A 27,145-nucleotide genomic window follows, 5' to 3' on the forward strand; every position below is an offset into this window, starting at 1 on the left:
AGGATCCCGCAGCCCATGGAGGCGTCGCGGAGCTGTAACGGGTTCCCCCGGCAGGAGCGGCTGCCGGCTGCCCCCGGGGGCGGCGAGAAGCAGCCTCGGGGGTCCCCGGGGGGCGCCGGGTGCCGGGGGGAGCGTCCCCGCAGCCAGGAGGACAACGAGCTGAGCCTGCCCAGCCTGGCCGCCGCCTACAGCTCCATCCTGCGCTCGCTGGGAGAGGACCCCGAGCGGCAGGGGCTGCTCAGGACGCCCTGGAGAGCGGCCACCGCCATGCAGTTCTTCACCAAGGGCTACCAGGAGACCATCTCGGGTAGGGAGCTCGGCCCCGGCACGGCTGATCGCCCCCCCCCCTGCTCCCCCAGCTGCTCGAGGGGCTTCGCTTTCCCCCCTCTCGTGGGGCCGGCTTCCCAGCTCCGGCTCTAACCCCTCGTCCCGGCTCAGCCTCACCTGTCGCAGGTGTAGGAGGCGGCTCGTTTCTCGTGGAGCCGTGGATGGGTTGGGTTGGGAAGGGACCTCCAAGCCCATCGAGCGGCAGGTGCTTTTGCTTTTCCCTCTTCTGCAAACTTTCCGGCTCTGGCATCGAAGCGCGGTTGGCCCTGTGTCCAGGAGCAGGAGCGCGTCTCTGGTAGCAGGTGTAGGCGGCTCGGTTTTCACAGAACTGCAGGATCACTGGGTTGGGAAAGACCTCCAGGAGCATCGAGTCCAACTATTCCACCTGCCACTAAGCCATGAGAACCTCGTCAACCCATCTTTTACATCCCTCCAGGGAAGGTGACTCAACCCCCTCCCTGGGCAGCCTCTGCCAGTGCCCAGTGACCCTTTCTGAGAAAAAATTTTTCCTGATATCCAGCCTGAACCTCCCCTGGTGGAGCTTGAGGCCATTCCCTCTCGTCCTGTCCCGTGTCCCTTGGGAGAAGAGCCCAGCTCCCTCCTCTCCACAACCTCCTTTCAGGTAGTTGTAGAGAGCAATGAGGTCTCCGAGCTCTGGCTTGGAGACTTGGTTGTCCCTTGTCTGGCTGAGCCAGGCTGTGTCCAGAAACAGGAGCACTTGTCTCTGACGTAGATGGCTTGATATTCCTTGGGAATGGTCCTGCTCTGCTCATGCTTTCATCAGGTGAGTTTTTTCCAAGGTGGAAATGAAGCTTGAGGAAGCAAGACAAGGAGAAGGGGGGAGGTCGAGGAGATCCCAGCCCCATCTTGAGGTCCCTACAGTGAATGCAGGTGCAGAGGTGCCCCGAGCCAGGATGCTGCTTCCCTGCTCCATCTCCTAACCCGGGCTCCCCACTGCTCCATCAGCATCTCGCTGCTCCACCTTGTCGGTAAAGTCAGCAGCAGCAAAGCAAGTGCTTTTGCTTTCCCTCTCCTGGTGCAAACTTTCCAGCTCTGGCAGAGAAACTTGTTATTTGTCCCCGATCTCAGCTGAGCCCGAAGTAGGAGCACTCATCTGTTAGCAGGTGTGGGTGGCTTGATTTTCATAGAATCGTAGAACCGTTTGGGTTGGAAGGGACCTTTAAAGTTCCATCTCCTCTGCTGTGAGCAGGGACAGCTTCAGGTCAGTCAGGTTGCTCAGAGCCCCATCCAACCTGGCTTTGAATGTTTCCAGAGATGGGGCCTCTACTGCCTCTCTGGGCGACCTGTTCCTTGGGAAGCGTCCTGTTCTCTCATCAGGTGAGGTTTTTCAAAGGTGGGAGTGAAACTTGAAGTGAGGGGAGGAGGAAGGAGGTCAGAGAGATCCCAGCCCCGTCTTAGGGTCCCAGCAGTGAATGAAGATGTAGAGGTACCTCACACTCGCATCCCCTGCCCCAGGTGAGTTAGAATCATAGAATCGCCCCAGGTGAGCGTCGCTTGCTGCCTTCCCTGAGGGCAGGAGGAGTGGAACTGGGGGGGATTTGTTCTCCTCGTCACTAGCAACTCCAGACCTGGCTCTTGGCTCCAGTGCAGTGTAAACCCTGCTTGAAAACTTAGCTTTTTACATCAGTTCCCTGCTCAGCCTTTCCCCTGTGGACTGTACCCATTGCAAACAATAAAAAAAAGGCTTGGGAAACGGGGGGATTCCCCCTTCTGCTCCCTCTTACGGTAAAAGGTAAGTTCCTGCTAGTGGCTGAGGGGTGCGAATGCTGTCGGGGAGTCCCTTTGCGTGGGAATCGGAGAGGAGCCGAGCGTGTTCCGCTCTCCGGAGCGCAGCGCCGGTGTTCGGGGTGCCCCAGGACTGCAGTGGGGTTTGCGGCTCGATGGAAGCTGCGCTGACAGCGAGCATCGGAGGGCTTCCTGCTGGCACGTCAAGAGTTTTTTCTTTCCTGAGTGCACTGTGCTTCAGCTTAAAGGTTGGCTTTTGTGTTTGGTTTCTTTTTCACTTCTCAGTTGTTGGCTCTTACGAAACCGGCTTGCGTATAACTTCCAGCATTAACTTACCCGTGGCCGGTTGTCCTCGTAGGATATAGGAGTGATTGGCCTCGATGACTGGACTTTGATAGGAATGGTTGGACTCGATGATCCAGTGGGTCTTTTCCAACCTAGTGATTCTGTGATTCATGTGTCGATGCTGTGTCCTGCCTTCCCCTCAGGAACAGCATTTCTGCCTTGGTATTTGTTTTGCTTTCCAGTTTATACTGGGCTTTCAGGCTTAGATGTGGAAATAGGCTCTGGGCTGTGGTGCCCACCCTCTTTCCCCTCCTCCTTTAGTCGTGTCTCATGGTGTGTTTGAGATGAGGTTGCACCAGAGTCTCGCAGAATGATCCTTTTTCTACTAGGAATCATAGAATAGTTTGGGTTGGAAGGGACCTTAAAGATCATCCAGTTCTCACCCCCTGCCATGGGCAGGGACACCTCCCACCGGATCAGGGGCTCCAAGCCCCATCCAGCCTGGCCTTGAACCCCTCCAGGGATGGGGCAGCCACCCCTGCTCTGGGCAGCCTGGTCCAACACTCCACCACACTCGTGGTGAAGAAATTCCTCCTTATGTCCAGTCTAAATCCGCCCCTCTCTGGTTTGTACCCATTGCTCCTTGTCCTGTCTCTACAAGCCCTTGTGAACAGTCCCTCTCCAGTAACTTTCCTCACTTAGGGACTCCGTGTGTCTCTTTACTGCTGTAAAGCACAGGAGGTTTCTATCATCCCGGTGGTCTCTGGCAAAAGGATTTTTTAGTGCTGGTTTCATCTCTCTACTGAACCTGGGTGAGGTTGCTGACCTCTGTTCTCCTGCTTCCCATTTTGTCTGCAGAGCTATGCATTCCCTTAGGATTTTTTTTTTTTTAATAGCTTTTTTTTCCTGCTCCAGTCTGTCCCAATCTCACACAGATTTCATTAAACAGAGTAGTTCTGGATAACCCCCTCCCCTGAATATCCATACCCAGGAGAGAGCTTCGTTATATCTAGGAGTGGAAAGTGTCACTGCTGGGTGCTGTGCTCTTGGACTGCGTGTTTCTTTTCTTTCTAGGACATAGATTGAAGGTGTCGTCTTAACATCCCTTCCTGTGGCAGGTGGGGAATCGTCCTGCTTTCCAGCTGCTCACCTCCTCTTACACAATTCCCAGCTTCCCTTCTTCCCAGCCAAACGGAGGAAAGAGCTGTGGCTGAAGGACAAGTCCAGGGAAGCTCTGAAGTGACCTGTGTGTAAGGAGTGAGTGGGCTGGGGAAGTAGATATGGAAGTAACTTCCTCTTGGGAGTTTTAAATACATCCTGAAACCTGGAGCCAACAACTACAGAGTCTTTGGGAACAAAGCTACCTGCGGGGCTGTGGTTCCTGCCGTTCCTCCCTGCTGACAAGCTAAAAAGCTGAAAAAACCCCTCAAAACCAGAACAAAGCAGCCCCGACCTCTGGTTTTCTCAGGCTTACTTTGCAGCTTATCCTGTTCCTTATGTGAAACTGTCTGAAAAGGCAGAATTTTTTTTAGGGTGTGAGGTGTGTGTGTGTTCAAGTTTATTCCCCACCAGGCAGAAGACAGCAGGCTTTTGAAAAGACAGGGCTTACAGCTGGTATCAAAGGCTTCTCTGCAGCAGCGATGGTACAAACGCAGGGCTTAAGCAAAGTGGGCTTCGACAGGTGCCCATCTTCAGCTGGCCCCAGCGGAGCCCGCAGCCCGTGCCGGTGGGTGGGAGCGTTGTCAGCCTGTACAGCCAGAAAAGATCGACAAAGACAAACCAAGGAAGTGAATGCTAGTACAGCTACAGCCCTTAAAATCAGCCTTCTGAGCCTGTCTGCTTCCGTACCTGAATCATAGAATCATAGAGTCACCAGGCTGGAAGAGACCCACCGGATCATCGAGTCCAACCATTCCCATCAAACACTAAACCATGTCCCTCAGCACCTCATCCACCCGTCCCTTAAACCCCTCCAGGGAAGGTGACTCAACCCCCTCCCTGGGCAGCCTCTGCCAGTGCCCAGTCACCCTTTATGTGAAAATTTTTTTCCTAATGCCCAGCCTGACCCTCCCCTGGTGGAGCTTGAGGCCATTCCCTCTCGTCCTGTCCCCTGTCCCTTGGGAGAAGAGCCCAGCTCCCTCCTCTCCACAACCTCCTTTCAGGTAGTTGTAGAGAGCAATGAGGTCTCCCCTCAGCCTCCTCTTCTCCAGCCTAAACACCCCCAGCTCTCTCAGCCGTTCCTCACAAGGCCTGTTCTCCAGCCCCCTCACCAGCTTTGTTGCTCTTCTCTGGACTCGCTCCAGAGCCTCAACATCCTTCTTCTGGTGAGGGGCCCAGAACTGAACACAGGATTCGAGGAGCGGTCTCACCAGTGCCGAGTCCAGAGGGAGAAGAACCTCCCTGGACCTGCTGGCCACGCCGTTTCTGATCCAAGCCAAGATGCCATTGGCCTTCTTGGCCACCTGGGCCCCTGCTGGCTCATGTTCAGTCGCTGTCAACCAACACCCCCAGGTCCCTCTCCTCCAGGCAGTTTCTAGACAGACTTCTCCTAGGCTGGAGCTGCTCAGGGTTGTTGTGCCCCAAGTGCAGGACCCGGCATTTGGCCTTGTTAAACCTCATCCCACTGGACTCTGCCCAGTGGTCCTGCCTGTTCAGATCCCTTTGGAGCCTCCCGACCCTCCAGCAGATCAACACTTCCACCCAGCTTAGTGTCGTCCGCAAACTTGCTAAGGGTGCACTCGATGTCAGGGGTGCACTCAGTGCTGGTAGGCAAGGAGAGAAGTGATTTATTTCTGATGGCGTTTTAATTTTCCGTGCAGGAACACAAAAGGTGATGTAACAGTTATATCCCTGAATTATGAAATATAGCAAAGGAGAGTGTGGAGTTGCAAGTACACTGCAGGAGGTCTGGTTAACGTGCTTGGCTCGAGCCTTCCTTGCTGTAAGTGAGAACATGGGGGTTATGTGGCTCCTCACTCCCTGGCTGCCTTGGATGCTCCCCACTGCTCCTGGGGGTTTGATTCGAGCGGTGCCTTGCTTTTTCTTCTCTCAAAACACTTCTGAGAGCAGTCAGGTTGCTGGAAGCATTTCGGTGTGAGGGATGAGGGTGGTACCTGCCCTGCGCGGTGTCCTCTGGGGTGGTACGGGAGGAGGTACCCAGGTGGTGCGAGTGGGGAGTTGGGTTCCAGAAACCCTGGTTGCTTTGCGTTTAAGGGATGCTCTTGAAAGCCGCTGAGCTGACATGTGGTTTCAGCTGTTGGCAAAATCAGTATTGTTTTTCTTTTTGAGCCTTGATTGATAATTGATCCGTAAGAACAATATTTTTTTTCCTTTATCTTTCTGGTTACCGTGTGTCTGAGAACATAGCAGATTTGGAGCACGGTTAAATGTGCTGGATGCTTGGTCTCCTCCCTCGTGTTCTCTCCTTGCTTCCATGACACCTCATTGTATTTGTATTTTTATACTTGCCATAGCTTAATTTTGTAGGGAAGATTACACCTAAATTCTATCCCTTCTTTGCATTCAGATTTATGTGAGTAACAGAGAAGCTGGATCTGCTTTCCAGCTTCTGCTATGTGTGTCTTTCCTGCGGAGAAAGCGTGTTCCTGATTTACCTCTTCATCTCTGCTATCTGTGCTCTGCAGCTGCTCAGTTCTGTATTTCAGAACCATTAGCAGAGTTTACTCGCTAAATGTCTAAATCTGTTCTTTATAGATTATCATTTCCCTTATTAATCCCAGCTTTACCAAAGGGCTGACGCTCTTTCTTCACCAAAATGTATTCAAAAGTATTGATACCACTTGTATAGTACTAGCCAAGGAGCTTTTATTGGAGGAGCATGGATGGCTCCAGTGGTTTCAGATAAAATCCACCTGGGGACCAGATTAAAAGCAGTTCACAGCTGGGCATCTGCCTGGACTCACAGCCACTGCCACAGGAACCACCTTTTCCGTGGGTAAGGGCGTCCCAGGAGACAGGATACCAGAAGCTTTACTTCTCTATTTCACTCAGTGCTTCTGCCTGAGCACCCAAAAATGTTTTATTTTCCAGGGTGAGATCTGTCAGCTTCATCCCTCGGCGAGTATGAATTATATTACAGAACAGTAACCTGTGCTCTTGGCTAATAAAGATGAGCCGGACTGCTGATAGCAGGTTGCTTTTGTCATAGAATGATTTGGGTTGGAAGGGACCTTAAAGCACATCCAGTTCCACCCTCCTGCTATGGGCAGGGACACCTCAGGTTGCTCCAAGCCCCATCCAACCTGGCCTTGAACTCCTCCAGGGATGGGGCAGCCATCCCTGCTCTGGGCAGCCTGGGCCAGGGCCTCCCCACCCTCATGGTGAAGAATTTCTTCCTAATGTCTAACCTAAATCTTCCCCCTTCCAATTTAAAGCCATTCCCCTCATCCTATCACTACACACCCTTGTAAGAAGCCTCTCTCCAGCTTTCCTGGAGCCCCTTTGGAAGGGAGACTCTAAGCTGCTCTAAGGTCTTCCTGGAGTCTTCTCTTCTCCAGGTGAACAACCCCAACTCTCTCAACTTGTCCTCCTACGGGAGATGCTCCAGCACTCGCATTGTCTTTGTGGCCTCATCTGGACCTGTTGCAACCGTTCCATCTCCTTCTTCTGTTGGAGATTCCAGAACTGGACATGGGACTCCAGGTGGGGTGTCATGAGAGAGGAGTAGACAAGCAGAATCCCCTCGCTCCCTACTGGCCACGCTGCTTTGGATGCAACTGAGGACATGGCTTGGCTTTCTGGGCTGCGAGTGCTCATTGCTGGCTCGTATCGAGCTTCCTTATAGTTGGTTGAGGCAATTCCCTGCCACACAAGAAACCTAAACCTTGAGAGACCTGTTCTTCCTTTAGTAAAGGCTTAAAGTCACCCTCAGAGGTGGTGGCTGTGGGACTGCATAAATCCTATAAACCTCAATGCAGTGTATGAGTGAACACATGAAATACAAGATTGCAGGCAGCACTGGCGTGTGTCTCAAGCCGAGGACTTCAGAATCAATCTCGCGAAGCAGTGCTGGGTGGTAAGTGAGAGAAACATCGAGTGTCAGTGATGCTAGGACGAGGTGCTAAGGGACATGGGTTAGTGTTTGATAGGAATGGTTGGACTCGATGATCCGGTGGGTCTCTTCCAACCTGGTTATTCTATGATTCTATGATTCTAGTTTCAAAAGACAAATTGTAGAGGAGTTGGCTCTGCCTGTGCAATCCCGTAGGGAACGTTAGGCTCAGGGCTGAGCAAGTTGTCTGCATCTGTGGTAGGAAGTCAACTTCTCTTCATCATCCGTAGGCAAACAGCATGTTCCTTAAATAGTGTCGTTACCGGTGATGGTGCTAGTTAGATGAATAAAAGCTGTGAGACTTCTCTGGAAGGCGTGTTCGCTCTCAAGCCTGTTGGCAGGTTCCGCTGCCCTTTCAGCGGGTTTAACATGGAGATGAAAATTAGCAACACGGGGAGAGGATCCCTTTGCTTTCTGAACCCCTGTAGGTTGAAAGGCAGCACGTACGTTTGTTTTATTCGCCTGGAAGGTAAGTGATTCCACTGTGCAGCTTTTATTTTAAAGCAAATTAGTTGGGTCTCATGCAGCAGATTAACACCTGCTGAACTGTGTGTATGTTGCTTTTCCTCTCTCATTAGTTTGTGCTTTTCCTGTGGTGAGGAGTGAAAAAAAAATGCAACCTTCAGGCTTTTTTTCCTTCATCTTCTTGTCTGTGTGGGTTTGGTATTTTGACAGACGATAGCGGGGTAAGCTCATAAATTTTTCCAAGCCTCCTCAGTTTGCTGTGGATGAGAGAGAGGTGCTAAGCATCACAGGTAAAAATAGACGGGCAGTGCTTAAACAAACAAGGCTGTTTGATCAGCTGCACTGCCCTTTGCGAGAAGCTGGTGAGTTACTTCATTCTTTCTTGGAAACAAGGCACTGCTGGTTCTTTTCCTTCTCCCAAATGCAACAGTCTGAGCTATTAATGACATAAACATCAGCATTATTGTGATAGAGCCGTGGCTTGTTTCTTATAAACCAGTGGGTGGGAAATACAGGGTTCTTCAGAGGAAGGTTCTTGGAAGGGTCTTTTCTCAGCTTGTGCCCCCACATGCCGAAACAGCAGTGCAGGGAAATTTCTGCTGGGAACTTGGGCTGCAGGACTTGCCAGGATCACCTCCTCTGCCCACTAATGCTCAAGTGACAGCAAGGTTGTTTAGGGTTTTATTGGAAATGCATTAAATGTCTTAATAGTTAAGATCCAAGAGGTTAAAAGCTCCTGTTCTCTTCACGTTGCTTTTCCAAAGTGGTGGTTTGTCTTCTCCGGTTTTCCTTTGTTTCAGTTTAGGAGAGAAGTGGGGGTGGGGGCACTTTCAGCACCTTCTGTGATACAAGACGTTGAAATAGTTATTGAAATCCTGATAAATTTTAATGAGCATCTCCATAACCCTGCTTTCCCTCATATTAATAAACCTCCCTTCTAGAGCCTAATCTTGGCTTCATCTGAGAGTCTGCGATAACTGATCCCTTATGAATAGACTTGAGACTCTCACTGCGACGTGGAAAGTCTTATAGGAAAATAAACAATTCTGTACCAACCATGGCCAGAAGTAGGTGGATAGCAATGATGCTTTTCCTCCCTCTTTGCTTTAATGAAATGTGCCTTAAGTTACACAGCTGGTTCACCGCTATCCTGGTAACTGAGGAACTGACTTGGCTTCCGAAGCGAAGGTTCCTGCCCGAAGCTGAACCTCTTTCTCATCCTTTGGTGTGGCAGTGATGAAATCTCTGAAATATTGATCACAAACTTGTAAATTCTTCTGTATCTGAGGTTTCTCTTGATTCCTGTTAGGGAGGTGTGTTACGGCAGGGAAGTCATATAGTGCCTGTTTGATTTTCTCCAGCTTTTCAACTCTTATTACCTAATTAAATAGTGACGGGGCATCTTAGACCATGTCTCTTTCCAGAGCTCTTCAAGACTTCTTGAAGTGAACAGTAATTCTGTTGTGGATTGGCATACTCAGACCATCCCGTGCTTGGCAACCTGAAAGCATTAACTTTCTGTAGCAGTGTAAACTCTTGATAGGAACGAGTGGTTTTGTAGCCTGATTCTTTTCTCTGTATGCATAATGAATTCCTAGTGCCTTTTTCATACCGGATGGCTGTAATAATTTTCTTGGGTTTTGTCTGGAGTATTTTTCTCTAACTACAGTTATCCTGTAGTGTCATCACATGGCTAAATGAAAAAATTCAGTTTTGACAACATCTTACTGCGTACCCAGCAGCATATAAAGGTGTTGATGGTGATTGCCTTCCAGATTTAGCTCTGACCCTGTAGTCGGTTGGTTTCCCTACCATGTGTCCAGCTGTTAGCTTGTGATCTCTGTTCTGTTGGTCACCTCCATCCCTGGATGAAGAGAAGCAACTTCTGGAGGAAGACAGCTAGACCCCGGCTGGTCCTGCCTTAGGGAATGGTTGATCCTTTGGCTCACGGCATTGCTCTTCCAGAGTATCTGCCAAACCATGACCTGTTCAGAGTTGAGGCAAGGTTCCCTGCTGTTGATTTGGTGGGACTGTCTCAGTTCCTGGAAGAGCGGAAGGTGCGTGATCTCAGCCTGAACTTTACTCTCCCCAGACCAGTGGGATGGGGCAATTTGCCCAACGACTCCCGTCGGATGCCTGCTTCTCGTGGCCTGAGCTCTGAAAGTGGCAGCGGGAAGCCGAGCCCCATGGGTCCCCCTGGAGACCACAGGGGCTGTCGGTGAGGACAGTCTGGAGCTGTGTAATGGGCATCGGGAGAATAGCCTGTCTCTGCCAGAGTGGCTCTACAACTCCCTGAAAGGAGGTTGTGGAGGGGAGGGAGCTGGGCTCTTCTCCCAAGGGACAGGGGACAGGATGAGAGGGAATGGCCTCAAGCTCCACCAGGGGAGGGTCAGGCTGGACATCAGGAAAAAATTTTTCATGGAAAGTGTCATTGGGCACTGGCAGAGGCTGCCCAGGGAGGGGGTTGAGTCCCCTTCCCTGGAGAGGTTTAAGGGCCGGGTGGACGAGGTGCTGAGGGACATGGGTTAGTGATTGATGGGAATGGTTGGACTCGATGATCCGGTGGGTCTCTTCCAACCTGGTGATTCTATGATTAGCTCAAGGACCAGCATCGGGGAATCCCAGCCTGCCCTCATCCTGTAGACACTTAACTGTCCTCAGCCTGACTCCCGTAAAGTAGAGCAGTGGAGCAACTTGACACCTCAGGGAGGTATTTTATCTCGTGGTGAGAACAACCTGCGCCGCTCCAGCCGTCTGTCTCGCAGGCTCAGTATCAATGGGACATGTGAAGTGCTGTGGAGCTGGTGCAGTGCTGCTCTGCAGGAGCTGCCATCCTTCATTCCCGTCACCTTCGGAGCCAGCTGCCAGGTGGGCTGTGGCTGCTTTGGTTGCCAGAGGTGCTTTTCCTTTCCCGTGTCACATTAAAGCCATGCAGATAGTTTCTATAGCAACAGGTCTTTTCGCTTAGCTCTGACGCAAACTCCTGAAAGGTCTTTCTCATTCTGTCTTCATCCAATTCATGGTTTTGCTTTATTGTCCCTTTTTGAAGATAAAGGGGAAATTCATTCTGCCCTGTTTCAAGAGTTAACTTATACCAGAGGTGACTGTTCGGTTTTAGCAACGCACTGAGGTTCTACAGCGGAGCTTGAACTCTAGGCTGAAGGGAAAAATCAGCTGGAATAATCTAAAGAGCACCCCAACTGTACATGAAATGATAGAATAGAATCATAGAATGGCTTGGGTTGGAAAGGACCTTAAAGATCATACAGTTCCAACCCCCCATCATAATGTTTCTGCTTATTCCTCTCCTCCCGGCCGTGTGTTTTACTTCAAATCTTAGCTTTTCATTAATGTGCATCTAGGGTTAATGACTTAAATAGTGAATTTGGGCACTGGAACAGGCTGCCCAGGGAGGGGGTTGAGTCCCCTTCCCTGGAGGGGTTTAAGGGACGGGTGGACGAGGTGCTGAGGGACATGGGTTAGTGATTGATGGGAATGGTTGGACTCGATGATCCAGTGGGTCTCTTCCCACCTGGTGATTCTATGATTCTGTGAATTCCCTTAGTTTTTTTTGGACTGGTGGAGAATGAAAATGGTGTTAATTGCAGTCTCCTTTGGCTTACAGACAGGGCTTGGTGGCAGCCCTTGAGCACAGCCGTGACTAATAAAAGCAGAGCGAGAGGAGGTGTGACTTGAAGAGGTCACACACCATGTGTGAGCATCTCCGTCGTCTTGCTAGCAGAGGAAACGCTAGGCCTGCCCTATGGATATTGATGATTATGTAGGTGGTACCTGGAGTAAGAGGTGAATCATTTGAGAGGAAGGATTTCCCTTTGTATTAATGAAAAGTGGCCTGTGGAGGGTTTCATCTGAGCTGCAGGTGTCTTGCTTTGTCAGGAAACCAAGCTAGCAATACTTACTTCTAGCCCTCCTTCCCTCTAAAAGCCTTGTTGACTTCTAATTTTGCTTTGAAGAGCCTGGTGCCATGGAAGGAAGGGATGGAAGAGGTTTGGTTGCATTAGAAGGGCAGATTTTAGAGCTGAGATGGAATGGCCAAACTGCTGTGTGTGAACTGGGACAGGGAGGGACAACGTGACTTCTATAGCTTGTGGCAAAAGTAAACATTGTGGGACCTCCAAATGAAGAAACTGAAATCAAGATAGCAAAGCAGGCAGCGTGGCCTGGGTAGAATGAAAGAATGGGAACAGAGGCACAAATTTATCACCAGTTTAGCTTCTGGACTGGTTAAGCTGAGGCTGTTTCCCATTCTTTCAGCTTCATTGAGAGCAGAACACGTGCTGTAGGCTGAGCTGTTGGGGCCCCATTTGACGCTGTTACAAATTGAGTGACTAAAAACAAATAAAAGGCAGACAAAGTTAGATAAAATGGTATTGCTTCTCCGCACGAGGTGTGTGAGTTTCTGCCAAGCAGGTCTCTCCTCTGTAATCACTGAAAACAAGTGCTGCCGTGGGACATAGCGCAGCATCTCATCGCAGCTACTCTTCGCATAACTTGTCAACACGAGGCTTTGGATTTCAGAGGGGAAACACTAGGGATGGACAGGCTTGAAGCTTTTTTCAGGAGAACAGGCTTGTGAGGTGTGAGCAGGAGGGAGTGGAGATAGTAGGGGCGACTGGGGCTCTCAACACTACGGTCATTTATTCACATAGTGGCCTTCGGTCTCATGCTGGCTTTAGCTTTGCCTCCCTGTATCATCTGGTAGTTCCGTGGGTGTTATTGAAGGGGCTAACACCAAGCTGATGTCCTTGATGGGCTCTGCTCGTCCTTCTCAAGGAATAACTGGTGCTTGGCTTAAAACCAATATCCGCTGCTGCAGGGACAACTGCAGAAGTCATGCAGCTGAGCGGGTACTGTCTGTGACTTGGCTGCAACATGCTGCTAAGAGTCAATAAACCTAAGTTCATAGAATCATGGAATCACCAGGTTGGAAGAGACCCACTGGATCATTGAGTCCAACCATTCCCATCAATCACTAACCCATGTCCCTCAGCACCTCGTCCACCCGTCCCTTAAACCCCTCCAGGGAAGGGGACTCAACCCCCTCCCTGGGCAGCCTCTGCCAGGGACCAATCACCCTTTCCGTGAAAAATTTATTCCTAATGCTCAGCCTAAACCTCCCCTGGTGGAGCTTGAGGCCATTCCCTCTCGTCCTGTCCCCTGTCCCTTGGGAGAAGAGCCCAGCTCCCTCCTCTCCACAACCTCCTTTCAGGCAGTTGTAGAGAGCAATGAGGTCTCCCCTCAGCCTCCTCTTCTCCAGGCTGAACACCCCCAGCTCTCTCAGCCGCTCCTCAGAATTTGTAGAAGTTCCTCAGAAGTTGCAGAATTGGCAAGACCTGTATAAATGTGAAGCTCCCCACAGCTTTGGGATGATGTTCCTGATGCAGGAATCTGCTCACACACCTCCATAACTCCCTTGGATGTGATGGGTGATGGCCTGAGAGGGGATATGCAGGAAGGATGGATGAACTTTGTGTTCCTGTTTGATTGCTTTAGCCATGAGAAGGATGCATTTTGTCCATAAAGTTGCCTGTACGATGATTCAAAGGTCACTTAACCTTCTTTCCCCCCAGCTTTAAAATAGGGCTAACAGCTGCTCCATCATACAACGCATTCCAGTGTTGCACTTAGATTCCTTAGATGAGGTTTGTAAGGATTTATTTATGTGTTTTATACATTAATTAATTCGTATACACATATACAAATATCAGGAAGGACGTGGCTCTGTTAGAGCAAGTTCAGAGGAGGCCACGAAGATGATCCAAGGGCTGGAGCACCTCCCATATGAGGACAGGCTGAGAGAGTTGGGGTTGTTCAGCCTGGAGAAGAGAAGGCTCTTCTATATGTGCACGTGTGTATGAGACTTCATGGCTGAAGCACCTTCTGTTGTGGCTTTGGCCTTGCACGGCATCACACGTTACCGTGACTTAATGAGAACGTGGTCGTTTTGGGTCGTTCTGAACCGTCTGCCGCTGACGTAAATCCGTATCTAACATCAGGCTTTGATCCGCTCCTGCCAGGGCTGGTGTGAGCCAAGCTGGTGGTCTAATAACGGCAGCAGTCGCTCTGGAGATGCTTCACAGATCTGTTTGGATTTTGTTTTAATAATGCTGGGCGAGGTAGCAGGTTTGATGAAGCCTCTGTTTGCCTTTCTGCTGAGGAAATGGCACATCACTTCAGAGTGATGCGGGAGGGAGCGAAAGAACCCAGGTGGTTGCTCTGTCCTCCCCTTCCCTCTCCTCTGAGCCAGCTCTGGTTTGGATTCTGGCTATTCCTGCCTGGATTCTGGCTATTCCTGGCTGCATTCATAGTTACACAACTGCTTGGTGCTCCCCAGGTGACAGGCATCTTGGCTTGGATCAGACACGGCGTGGCCAGCAGGTCCAGGGAGGTTCTTCTCCCTCTGGACTCGGCACTGGTGAGACCGCTCCTCGAATCCTGTGTTCAGTTCTGGGCCCCTCACCACAAGAAGGATGTTGAGGCTCTGGAGCGAGTCCAGAGAAGAGCAACAAAGCTGATCCAGAGCCTTTTTGGGGTCAGCCTCGCTGTCTTGCAGGTTGCCAGCCCTTCTCGGTGAAAGAACGTGCGTCGCAGGCAGAACGTCTTGCGCGCAGTTTCCAGGGTTACCTGTGCTGATAGCAAGCAGGAAATTAAACTGCTCCGTGATGATGATACGTTATCGACGGCAGATGGTGGCCGTTAGGTGTACGTGCATGTCAGGGGGAGGCATAAAGGCAAGTAGAGCAGACAACTATTAATTCGTGTAATTGCCGCTGCAGGGGCTAAGCTCTGCTGCAGGTGAAGCATCTGAGCATCCTGGTTCCCCTTCTGACCATGCTGTATGTGACTTTGGTTCCTAAAAGAGACTCCAAGTAGCCAGCGTGGCTTCGAGCTAACTTGTTTGCACAGTTCTTTATTCTCTTTATCAGCCCTTATGTACAGTCAGCTCTCTTTCCCTGTTCTCTCCCTATATTGTTTCTCTCCTGTACAGCTGTTCTCTCTCATGCTTCAAAAAGCTTCATCTCTTACCCTGGGGCTCCTTTTAACCTCTCGAAGCACAGTCCAGCTGCCTGCAGCCTTTGTGGAGTGGGTAGTGGTCTGCTGCAGCCTCTGTCAGGGTTGCTTGGGGATGTGTCAGGGGCTGCTAAGTCTGGAAAGTGAACTGAGCATCATCGCAGAGGGGGCTGGAACTAGGTAATCTCTAAGGTCCCTTCCAGTCTGATCTAGTCTATGATTCTGTGATCTGTTCTTCTGTGCTCTGAGGTTAGCAGTGTCATATATGGTCAGTTTACTGAGCTGTCTCTTCTCCTTTCTCCTCCTTTTCATTGAAACCCATCTTTGTGGGTTTCTCCGCTTAATTCTCTCTTAACTTTGAGATGCAGAATGATACATATGCGTGCCTGCTTGCAGTTCAGGAGGAGCTGGGGGTGTTTAGCCTGGAGAAGAGGAGGCTGAGGGGAGACCTCATTGCTCTCTCCAACTGCCTGAAAGGAGGTTGTGGAGAGGAGGGAGCTGGGCTCTTCTCCCAAGGGACAGGGGACAGGACGAGAAGGAATGGCCTCAAGCTCCGCCAGGGTAGGGTCAGGCTGGACATTAGGAAAAAATTTTTCACGGAAAGGGTCATTGGGCACTGGCAGAGGCTGCCCAGGGAGGGGGTTGAGTCCCCTTCCCTGGAGGGGTTTAAGGGACGGGTGGACGAGGTGCTGAGGGACATGGGTTAGTGTTTGATGGGAATGGTTGGACTTGATGATCCGGTGGGTCTCTTCCAACCTGGTGATTCTATGATTCTATGGTTATTTTATGATTCAAATCTCTCCCTAGTCTGTGGATAGAGAGCTGTCTCTGATTTCTGTGTATGCCTGAACAGCTGCTGGCTGCTGTGTTTCAGGATGGAATGAGGGAGTATCGTATTTGGGTGCCAAGCCTCCTTGAAGACAGTGATGAAGTGTTTGAAGAAAAAGCTGGGCTTGCTTAGCTCTTCTCAAACCTCAGGCTCAGCATTGCTGATGGAAGCTCACTTTGAGGTGTGCTGTCCTTCTCAGAACTGGCTCTATCAGCTGTAGCCCTTATTGCTCCTAAGATATCAGTGATTCTGTAAAGACTAGACTTGATCTAACCTGAGCTCAAACTGTTATTTAAATAAAATGGATCGAGAGCAGCCCTGAGGAGAAGGACCTGGGGTGCTGGTGGATGAGAAGCTCAACATGAGCTGGCAGTGTGCACTCACAGCCCAGAAACCAGCTGTGTCCTTGGCTGCATCCAAAGCAGTGGGACCAGCAGGGTGAGGAGGGGATTCTGCCCCTCTGCTCTGCTCTGCTCTGGTGAGACCCACCTGGAGCCCTGTGTGAGCTGGAGCACCTCCCATCCGAGGACAGGCTGAGAGTTGGGGTTGTTCAGCCTGGAGAAGAGAAGGCTCTGAGGAGACCTTATAGTGACCTTCCAGCACTGAAAGGAGGGGTACAGCAAAGCTGGGAAGGGGCTCTGGATCAGGGAGTGCAGGGGTGGGATGGGAGGGAGCGGGTTTCAGCTGAAAGAGGGGAAATTGAGATGAGGTCTTAGGAAGGTCTGTTTTCCTGTGAAGATGGTGAGTCACTGGCACAGGTTGCCCCATCCCTGGAGGGGTTCAAGGCCAGGTTGGATGGGGCTTGGAGCCCCTGATCCAGTGGGAAGTGTCCCTGCCCATGGCACGGGTGGAACTGGATGGGCTTTGAGGTCCCTTCCAACCCAAACTATTCCATGATTCTGTGAAATAAAACGCTATGGACTGACTTCTGCTGAGCGTGTAGGGAGGTTAACGTAGCACAGCAACAATTGTGTGACTGTATGCAAACCAAGACGTGCTTGTAATGATGCTCCTTCCTTGCCTCCCCTATCTTAACCCTAAAGCCTGTATTCTGAGAGCACGATGCTCTCGCTGTGAGCTCTCTCAGATACTGGCTGGAAGAGCCTTCCATGCTTGTGCATTTATTCTATTTTTAATGCGAATGTTTAATTTCAGATGTTCTGAATGATGCCATTTTTGATGAAGATCATGATGAGATGGTAATTGTGAAGGACATAGACATGTTCTCATTGTGTGAGCATCACCTCGTTCCATTTGTTGGAAAGGTAACTCTTCCTCACAGAACAAATACACGATAAAAGACCTAAAGAACATGTAAAAGACTTTGCAGCTGTAACTACAAAGCTTTTAAAACTATAAGTATTTACTGCTTACGGCTATGATTCTAGAAGTTAATCCTCAGAATATAAATAAGGAAGACCTTCTTAATGTGAGTTTTATTTGGATTTAAACTCCTAAAATACAATGCTCAACCTTTCCTGGTCTAAGTAATCTAATGGTTTCTGACATTTCATATCAAAGCTCTTCTTGGTGAAGCAGCAACAAGCCTTGAGGGCAGACGTCTTGACATTAAACCAGCTCCCCCTGCACGCTGGCTCTGCCACGGATTTAGCTTCTGGCTCAGAGCTCTCTAGTGCACGTTCATCTCGGGAACCCCCTGGGAGTGGAACAAACTTTGGATTGGCAGCCCTGGCTTAACGAAGCAAGCCCAGCCAGGGACCGGGTGGCCAAAATGGACTGGCAGGAGGCTGCTTGGATTGGGACTCCTGTGAAAGGGGCTGGTGTTCCAGATGGTGTGATGCCAACACCTTCAAAAAATAAAAGGGAAAATTTTGAGTTAACTGCTGTGGGTGTGACGAAGAGTTCAGAGCGGATAGTCCCTTCTGCCCATCTCGGTCCCTTCATTCCCATATCAGAACAGAAGGATGGAGCTTATTCTGATCCATCTGTTCTGCCATAAAGTACTCACAGGTCAGGGAGTAGCAAGTGCTTTTCTTGTCCATAAGATTCCAGAGGTGCCACACATGTTCTAGGAGAACTGTCTCCCCAAATTAAAACACCTCGACAGAAACCAGCCATTTATTTAGTTGAGTCAACTCAATTTCATCTGCTTTCTTTTCTCACTGCTAGTATTTTATACTGGAATATGAGGTAACTTCTTTTTTTCTGTGTAAGCTTTCCATGTTGCCTGTTCTTCTTGGTTACTCGCACTGTGTATATTCTCTTCATTATTCTTGTGGCAGTACGTGTATTTTTTTACATCTAGCTGTTGAGCCTGTGCGGTTTGGAGAAATCTCACAAACACCAAGTTGATCCTCCCTGGATAATGGGCTGCTAAATGACTTGGCGTGGCTCTAAATATTCTCAGACCAACCATCCTCTGTTGGGTACATCAAACAGCCTGCAAATATCAACCTGTAGGTCCTGTATTTTTAGCTCTATCTTAAATGAAATAAAGAAATTCACAGAAATACTCTCCGGGGAAGAAGATTCAACACTTATTTTGAAGTTGTCTCTTATTTTATCTGCGATGTTTCATGTCTTTTCAGGTGTCAGTGAGTTGATAACCCAACAGAAGTGATAGGAAAGAGCAAGTTAGCCAGGTAACCAGGTGCACTGTGGTGCCTCTGATGGCAGGTACAGCAAAACAGGGCTCTGAGATGGGGCGTCTAGGCAGAGCGCTGAGACAGAATCCTGCACAGCACCCCCCTGCTGTACCTTGGCTAATCTTTCAAGTCTCTGGAGCAGTGACTCAAATGCTGGCTTATCTGTTAAAACTGGAAACCTGCTTCAATTCAGCAGCCCCTGTTGCTTTCTAAAATCAAGAAGCCAAATGGCTTTCCCCCTACCTTTGAGCATATTTCTTCTCAAGAATGTATTCCAGTTTAGTGCAGCTTAGTGTTCAGCACAGATGTTCAGCCTGTCCTGATCTGAGCAGGATGGATGCTGAATTAACGACCCAGTGACCTGTGGTACTACCAAAGCAGAATAACCCCTAGCCAGTAGGCGCAGCCTGTTTGGGGTGGCTAAGTTCTTGCCATCAGAGCTTTCACTGGAAGCAAAGCACAGTCCCTCACCCTCCGGCCCCTACATTTTAGATCTTGAAAGAAAAGTCTATTTATTTCAGCTGAACAGCGCTGTGCTGAGTAACGGACTGCTTTTTGTACCCAAGTGTAGTCGTACTCTGTAGCATTCCTGAGACTTGGAACATAAGCCTTGACTCTTGAAGAGCTGTGATTTTTCTCCCCCTCAGAAAATTCACCTGTTCTTCCCCAGGGCACTGACCTCACCAGGCATTTACAGTCTCCGTTAGGTCCATAGTTCTTCAGGCTTGCATGGTGGCATGTTCCTCCCACATTCTAAGACTTCTGGACTGTTCCAGAGTTAGTTCTGGGGCAAATGCACATCTCATTCTTTATGCACGAGTTAGATCTGCTTTTGGAAGTATGGTTTGGATTCTGTTAATGGCTTGTTCTCCTCTGTCTAGGTACATATTGGCTACCTTCCTAACAAACAAGTACTTGGCCTCAGCAAGCTTGCTAGGTAAGTGTTAATGCAATGAAAACGATGCTAATTTGTAAAAAGGATTCCAAGCTGTGTGCTAACTGTGCTAATCTCTCTAATCTGGTCTCCCTCTAAAGCTCAGCCCACTTTGTGTCCTGGATTTGGATTTAGGCCAATCCTCAGCATTATGTTTATTGGGGAGAGGACAGCCGGGTCTTAAAGCTCTCTGGTAATTCACATCGGTTGACTGCAGTAGAGCTGTAGGGCTTTCCAATGTTCCTCCAAGGCGTTGTTGTCTCCAGGAGCAAGAACAGTGGAGAATTTGGTCACCAAAACCGGTGGGGTTCTCTAGCTGTTTTACTACTTCTGTGTCTATTGACTGATAAGAGCAGAAATCAAAAACTCACAAACTGTAAATGATCACATTCTTTGGATAGAAATTCAATCTAAGGCTTTCATCTATTAGCTGACTCTTCAGATAAATTTGGTGTTTCTTTCACTGACACCCGCTGAGAACACTGCGGGGAGGATTTTATAGATAAAATTCTGCCTAAGAAACAAAACAATTATGATATACTTGAGAAGTCCATTTGTTATGTAAAATAGCTTTTTTTCCCCCCCTCAGCAAGTGTCTTTGAATCAATTATTGCACCGAGTCTTGTTATCTAGCAGTGCTTTCTAGTTCTGGTGAGGAAGAGGATGGTAGATCCCTTTGATAAGGAGAGGACTGGGGGCCAGAGTGGAAGGGAAAACAAACCTTTCTTGAGAAACGAATCGGGAAACTTGGCTGTGGTTCAGGCAGCCCACAAAGGTTTTGCTTATACTTTCCCTGATATCGTCTGTTAATCTTGCTGTAGTTCCAGTAATGCTAATGAGAATTAGCCTTGTAAATCTGCGTGCCCACTGGCTTTTCTTAGCGGGTAAGAAATGTGTAGGATACAACACTAAATCACTTTATAGTCGATCGGCTCTGCTCTGTGCTCTGCTTGCAAAACTGTTGAGTTTGAGTTTGGAAGTGGAAGTGCCCTTTGAAGGTCACGTCTCCGCCTTGGCAGCTCCCGGCTGGCGTTGTGTTGGCCGCCACTCGTGTGGATGGATCTTCTTAAGTGGTGTGGGCTTTTTATTTTTTTTAATTGGACTTCTGAAGGCAAACATCCCTCCTGAAGAGACTGACTTTAATACTTGGTTTCGTTTCTGCAGGGCTTGAATGCAGGATCAAGGATCACATTTGAAATATGAGTCGGTTGATTTGTGCTTGCGCTGGTTGCTTCTGAATTGCAGATGTAAAAAGGAGCTCAAAACTGTCTTCGGTGATTTTTAATGCAAATGGCAACAAGTACACAACATCCCTCGTGCTTATTCTCAGTATAGAAACGTGCTTGAATACGTACAAGGTGTTCTGTGCTGTGCTCGAAGGGTTAAGTCTTGCCTCTTTTTCAAGTTAGGGTAAAACTCCCATCAACTCCAGTAGTTAAAAGATCACATTCTTGCGTAACAAAACATTCTTGGTCCTCACTCCCTTCTGAGTGCTTGCCATGAAGAGATTGGGGGGCCGAACCCTGCATCCCTTCTGTGCCCTTTATAAGGCAACTGGTGTTCAAACGCAGATTTGTGAGGCTGCTGGTATTGTAGGTCTAATCTTTCATAATAGGATTAGTCTCATGTGATGAGTTTCTGTAGTTGTGGATGACCTGCATTCAGTAAACAAACATCTTTCTTCGGATTTTAAGCTCAGGCTTGAAAACGTTAATGCAAATAACTTTCCACACAAACAGGAGTTCTTATATGCAAAAATATCTGAGCATCAGCTTGTTTCCTACCCATATATTTAATCTAAAAATTATGTTGCTTTGTTTAGAGTAGCTGTAACACAAGCATTTCTTTTCTGGAGGGGAGTTTCTGAGTATAATTCTCTCCAAAACACCAGGCAAGTCTCATTGTCAGAAATGTTTCTTGTAACTCATGCCTCAGGCTGCCAACCAGTGTCTGGTTTTTGTCTGGTCTGACCAGGGAAGTACTGAAGCTTTCTATAGCAACTTCTTTACGTGGCCACTTGATGTGTAATTAAGCATTTGAGGTTGGCATGAATAACCCCTTGATTTACAGAGTTATTAGACCTTTCTAATAGGTTACGGTTCTGCGGCAATAAATTATTGTTGTAACACTTGCATCGTCCCACGAATGTCTTAAATTTCAACTTGTGTTCGAGAGGGGCACTAAGGTGATCCCTACATTGAAATGTGATATATGGGTGGAGAGTGTCTGTTTTGAGGAAAAACCATTCTGTCTCATTGTTCTTAGTTAAATTTGTGGTTAAATGCAAGAATCTAAAACATCTCTTGCTTAATTTCAGAAGTCTTCTGGGGAAACCCAATATCTGAATTGTCCTTAAAGCAGCATTTGGTTTAGATTGAAGCAAAAGGAGGTGGTCTGAGCTCAGTTCAAGGGTTAGCTTTCAGGGAGTCTTTGGGCAAGGATTCCCTTGTAACTGTGTGATGCAGGTGTGTGGTGGTAAAAGTAATTCAAAAGAGGCAGTCCAGGGAAGAAGCTGTAAGGAGAATCATAGCATCACAGAAGGTTGGAAAAGACCTCCAAGATCATAGAATCATAGAATAGTTTGGGTTGGAAAGGACCTTAAAGCCCATCCCATTCCAACCCCTGCAATGGGCTGGGACACCTCCCACTGGATCAGGGGCTCCAAGCGCCATCCAACCTGGCCTTGAACCCCTCCAGGGATGGGGCAGCCACCCCTGCCCTGGGCAACCTGGACCACTGTCTCACCACTCTCACAGTGAAGAATTTCTCCTTTATGTCTAGTCTAAATCTGCCCCTCTCCAGTTTATCCCCATTGCCCCTCGTCCTGTCACCACAAGCCTTTGTGAAGAGCCCCTCCCCAGCTTTCCTGGAGCTCCTTTTAGTACTGGAAGCTGCTCCTTGGAGCCTTCTCTTCTCCAGGCTGAACAACCCCAACTCTCAACCTGTCCTTGGATGGGAGGTCCTCCAGCCCTCGGAACATCCTCGTAGCCTCCTCTGGACCCATTCCAAAAGCTACATCTCCTTCTTATATTGAGGATTCCAGAACTGGACACAATACTCCAGATGAGCTCTCACATGAGAAGAATAGAGGGGCACAATCCCCTCCCTTGCCCTGCTGGCCTCGCTGCTTTTGAGGCAGCCCAGGCTGCGAGCGCACGTTTCTGGCTCATGTCGAGCTTCTCGTCATTCAGCAAGATCATCAAGTCCAACCATTAGGTGACAGGTTTGCCCCTGGAATAGTCTCTGGGGTGGCAGGTAGGGGAACCTGGCACTGAACACAGTAATTTGCTGGGGGGATTCCTTGCACAATGCCAGCTGGGATCGAGCAGCGGGGTGATATCGTGTTGGTTTCGAGGAACAACACGGATCCATACAGTGATCTTGTTTGATAGCAGCATGTTAATTGGACAATGGTTAGGTAGGAATAAGTATAACAATGTCTTTTTCCTTTCTCTTTTAGGATCGTGGAAATATACAGTAGAAGATTGCAAGGTAAACAGATGAATTTTTGGTTTTGTTGTGTGAAGTCCTCTGCCAGCCAGCTCGGAGTATTGGTAATTGTAGATGGACTGTAGCTGTGCAAATCTTGCTGTGAAGAAAAACACTGTGGTTTTGAATCAGTGTTTCTCATCCATCATCCCTATGTTTCCCGTGAAGGATAAAATGTGCCTGTGAAATTAGGTGTAGGCAGTAACTGATTCGGAGGATAAATCTGCTACAAGATACAGCTGCCAGGAATAACTGGACTAGGCTACTGCTGGAGATGAACTCTCCTACAGATAATTTGAGAGATGCCTTCAAGAACTCGTGCCTGAAGAGACAAAGTGAGAGTTGCTGTGTTTCAGATGGCCTGCCTGCTGCCCTTGAAGTGGAGGGAGATGCAGGGTGGGAGGCTCTGGGTTGGGCTCAGCCTCCTTTCTTTGTCCTGGGGTTCAGCCTGGCCTCTTGGTGACCATGAGGTGTCAGACCCCTGGATTGAGGGTGCTGGAGCAAAGCTCTGCAGGACAATAGGCTCTCAACTTGCTCATTTTATTTCCATTTCCTTTTCTTAAAAAGATAAACTGTGTGTAGGAAGTGAATAGCGCAGCAGTAAACCCAGTGAAAAAATACGTAAGAACTGAGAGAAAATAGAGAAGCAAGAAAATCTAATGCATAATAGGAAATGCGAGAGCTGTTATAACAAATCATGGTAATGCAGTGCCTGTAAAGCCATAATGCAGAATGACTCCCACTATCACAAGCACATAAAAGGTCTGTTCCAGGATAGAAACAGAAGATAAGATTTGGTACTAATGCAATTTATTTAGGAGGAGCAGAGCTTGTGTGTGCGGTGGGGAACAGGCGTAGTGGGAGGTGAGGATGAGGAGGGTGGTGCTTTGCTGGTCAGGTTTCACCCTGATGCTGACCTCCCCGCTCTTTCAGTCCAGGAGCGTCTTACCAAACAAATTGCAATAGCCATCACAGAAGCCTTACAGCCCGCCGGCGTTGGAGTGGTTATTGAAGCTACGTAAGTTCCTGAGCTGTTCTGTGTCAGGTGTGGGCTGGGGATGATTCCAGATGGGTGCTGCAGGGTGGGTTTATGGCCTCTTCGGCTCCAGTGGCCGCGTGCCCTGCCTGTTGATGAGGCAGAGTGCTGGCAGGAGTGGGCTTTGGAGCGACTTAAAGTGGGAACCAACCTCAGCAGAGAATCGCAGAATCATGGAATGGCTTGAGTTGGAAGGGACCTCAAAGCCCATCCAGTCCCACCCCTGCCATGGGCAGGGACACCTCCCACTGGTTCAGGATGCTCCAAGCCCCATCCAACCTGGCCTTGAACCCCTCCAGGGACGGGGCAGCCAGGACGTGTCAGGACAACCTTATCCACTGCAGGAATGTGGCAGCTGGCAGTGGGGTCCCCTGTCCCGGCGGCGCTGGGTCCGTGCTCTCAGTGAGCATCCTCCAGTAGAGCTAAGGATGAGACTGGAAACGGGCACGTCCCTGAGGTCAGAGGGCACCTTGGAAAGATGGGATTTTCTAGGAGAGAAGACAGTGCTCAGGGACTGGGAATTTGACTTTGTTTTGTATCGAGGACAGCTGAGGTACTACTGACAGACGTCCATTCTGGGTATGAAGGCTTTGATACATCCTCAGTATAACCTGATGTGTAATAAACATCTCTCGCGGTGGGATTACTTATTTCTTTCGAGTATGCCTGATTTATTGACTCCCCTCTCATTTCTTACAGGCATATGTGTATGGTAATGCGTGGGGTACAGAAAATGAACAGTAAAACAGTAACCAGCACAATGTTGGGGGTGTTCCGGGAAGATCCAAAGACCCGTGAAGAATTCTTGACGCTCATCAGGAGTTGAAACTGTTGTTAATCTCGAAATGCACTTGGAGGTTGTTCTGTCCGGTGTCACTGTCTGTTTTTACTTGTTCCTATGTCTCACTTTTAAACTAAATGGTTGTGAATTGTTGTCATAGTCTTTGTGCGGTAAAAGACTTCTGATGGCAAAGGAAAAATGTGCTGATGAGGTCGGCTCCCCCTGGCTTTCCAGTGATGCTGATATTACAGAAGAATAGAGTTTTGGCAATGTTTTTTGCATCTCTAATGCAGAATCTGCTGCTGTTAAGAGAAAAGCCTGGCTTGGGAGGGAAATGGATATTTATGAAATAGTTGTATTTGTTATAATAAATATGGAGCAGCCGCAGATCCTTGTAGAACCGTTTATGCTGCAAATACCGTGCCTCTGCTTGAAAAGGATGGTCCTGAATGATCTCTGATACTTTATTACAAGCCCTGTGGGTATGTTATACCTCTGAGATGTTTCCTCTGGTAGTGTTTTATATTCCTGCTAGTATTAACCATCCTTTTTTTGTGGGTATTTTTTTGTTTGAGAAATTTAAACCGCATTTTTCCTAACCTCTTAGTATGCAGGTAATTAACTTCTAAATTATTTGGGGCACAGTCTTATCTCGATATAAAGGAGTTTACGCACCTTTTTCTCCGTGCCTCAGACTGTCTGACCACTTTAACTGTCAGTTTCTTACTTTTCTTAAGCAAACTTTTAACAGAGGTGGGGAAAAGAACCCCGAGTCTGCCTGCTGAGTGCTGAGATATCCAAAGAGATTTTTAATGGTATTTGTATCTTGAGCTTTCCTTCTTGGTTTTCCATGGGTTAAACTGAGGAACTCGGTCTAGTCTGGTAATCTGAGAATGAAGATTTCTCTTCGAGGATTTCAAGATTTGCATCTCATAGACGTTGGACCAAAGGTAAGGACCGGAATCCCCAACGCAGCACCTTGTACCTGGCCTTTCCTTCAGGTGAAAGTAACCTGAAATGATAACTTTTGTAAAAGCAACTGAGAAAAGCCTTTCCAGAGCTGTTAAAATGGATTAAACCCCCTTTTTTTCTGCATATGTGGCAGTATGTGTTCAAAAAGGTTTTTGGTCAGCTGGACTTGGCTGAATTTATTATTCTTTGCTATCATTTTAATGGGTGTTTTGTAACTCTTAACTGGGTAAACATGAGGTGCAAATGAAAACCACCCTTCTCCAAGTGAGCACAGGAGCGTAAAATGTCATCCAGGATGTCAGCTGCCCACAGTGCAGGTTCCCATGGTCATTTTGGCTTTGCCTAAAATGAATCCAAGATGTTCGGTACACTCACCTCAAAGGCAGTTCCTGGTCTGGCACGTTCGATCTTCCCAACATTCCTGTCCCTTGCTTCAACCCATGCTGGAAACGAAATGAAAATCACATCTGGTCTAATTTCCATTGGGCCTAAAGAACGTTCAAGATCCTTATGTGTTTAATCGCACTGATTTTACCTTGATGACCTTCACAGCATTCTTGGAAAGCTCTTTTATCCCCTCCGTCCTGGAATCTGTAGAGTTGGGCACTGTGGAAGTGTTTGCTACCCTAACAGGCTGTGTTGCACATTGATAAACTACAACCCTGTGGCATTTGTTCTCCTTAAAGGATTGAGGGTGGATGTTGCCACTCTTCAGTTCAGTATATGTTTCAGGTATCCAGCTGAAAAGCCTTAAATCTTTCTTGCCTGATGTTCAGAGTAAGACTCTTTCCGTTTTTAGCTCAAGAACTGGAAGGAGAATTTGAGGACCAAAGGGGCACACCAGTACATTTGTTTCTCTTCGCTTGCTTTAGGTTGGGAATTAAGTCTCTGTAAAACGCTGTCTTGCTCCTGAGGTGAAGAAATGTTGCGTTTTAACCACTTATCTCTATTCAGGATAAAGTTCGCATTGCACCACCTCTGTTTTTTATTTCCATGTGACCTGTAGTCCTTAACACATACCTCTCTCTGTGTGGCCTTGGATTTTGTTCACATTTTGTTGTTGTAAGACTTGGTGCATTTTTTGGAACATGAATATTGTTCAAATACACAAGCTTTAACTACAACCGGTGTGTATATATGTATAGTGCGTACAGCCTGCTGGTGTACCACGTAGAAGTCCGTTGTCTCTAAAACATTAAAGCACAGTATTATCCTTTGGAGTGGTGGCATCCTTGGTGACTTGGAGATGATGACATTGAAGTGGCACAAGCTTTATCTGCAGAAGCAGGACCTGTTTCTGCCCTAGCAGGTGCTTCAAGCCTGGGATGAGATGGTGGGAGTGGTTACTGTTGTCCACAAATGTGTTCCTAGTTGTTAACTAGGTTGGGACAGGACAAGAGGGAATGGCCTCAAGCTCCACCAGGGGAGGTTTAGGCTGAACATTAGGAAAAAATTTTTCATGGAAAGGGTCATTGGGCACTGGAAGAGGCTGCCTAAGGAGGGGGTTGAGTCACCTTCCCTGGAGGTGTTTAAGGGACCTGGTAATTCTATGATTCTATGACTGGGCAGCAA

General features: G+C 48.4%; 1 protein-coding gene across 1 annotated transcript; it reads left to right on the forward strand.

Moving 5' to 3' along the window:
• Positions 1–26,789, forward strand: GCH1 (GTP cyclohydrolase 1). Its single transcript, XM_069856918.1, has 6 exons — positions 1–307; positions 16,911–17,020; positions 19,243–19,298; positions 22,756–22,787; positions 23,718–23,802; positions 24,520–26,789. Exons 1-6 carry the CDS (start codon positions 16–18, stop codon positions 24,644–24,646), a joined length of 702 nt encoding a protein of 233 aa, XP_069713019.1. The 5' UTR covers positions 1–15; the 3' UTR covers positions 24,647–26,789.
• Positions 26,790–27,145: the final 356 nt, after the last annotated feature.

The sequence above is a fragment of the Phaenicophaeus curvirostris genome, chromosome 5 (genome assembly GCF_032191515.1).
Source record: "Phaenicophaeus curvirostris isolate KB17595 chromosome 5, BPBGC_Pcur_1.0, whole genome shotgun sequence".
In the NCBI taxonomy this organism is placed as follows: Eukaryota; Metazoa; Chordata; class Aves; order Cuculiformes; family Cuculidae; genus Phaenicophaeus; species Phaenicophaeus curvirostris.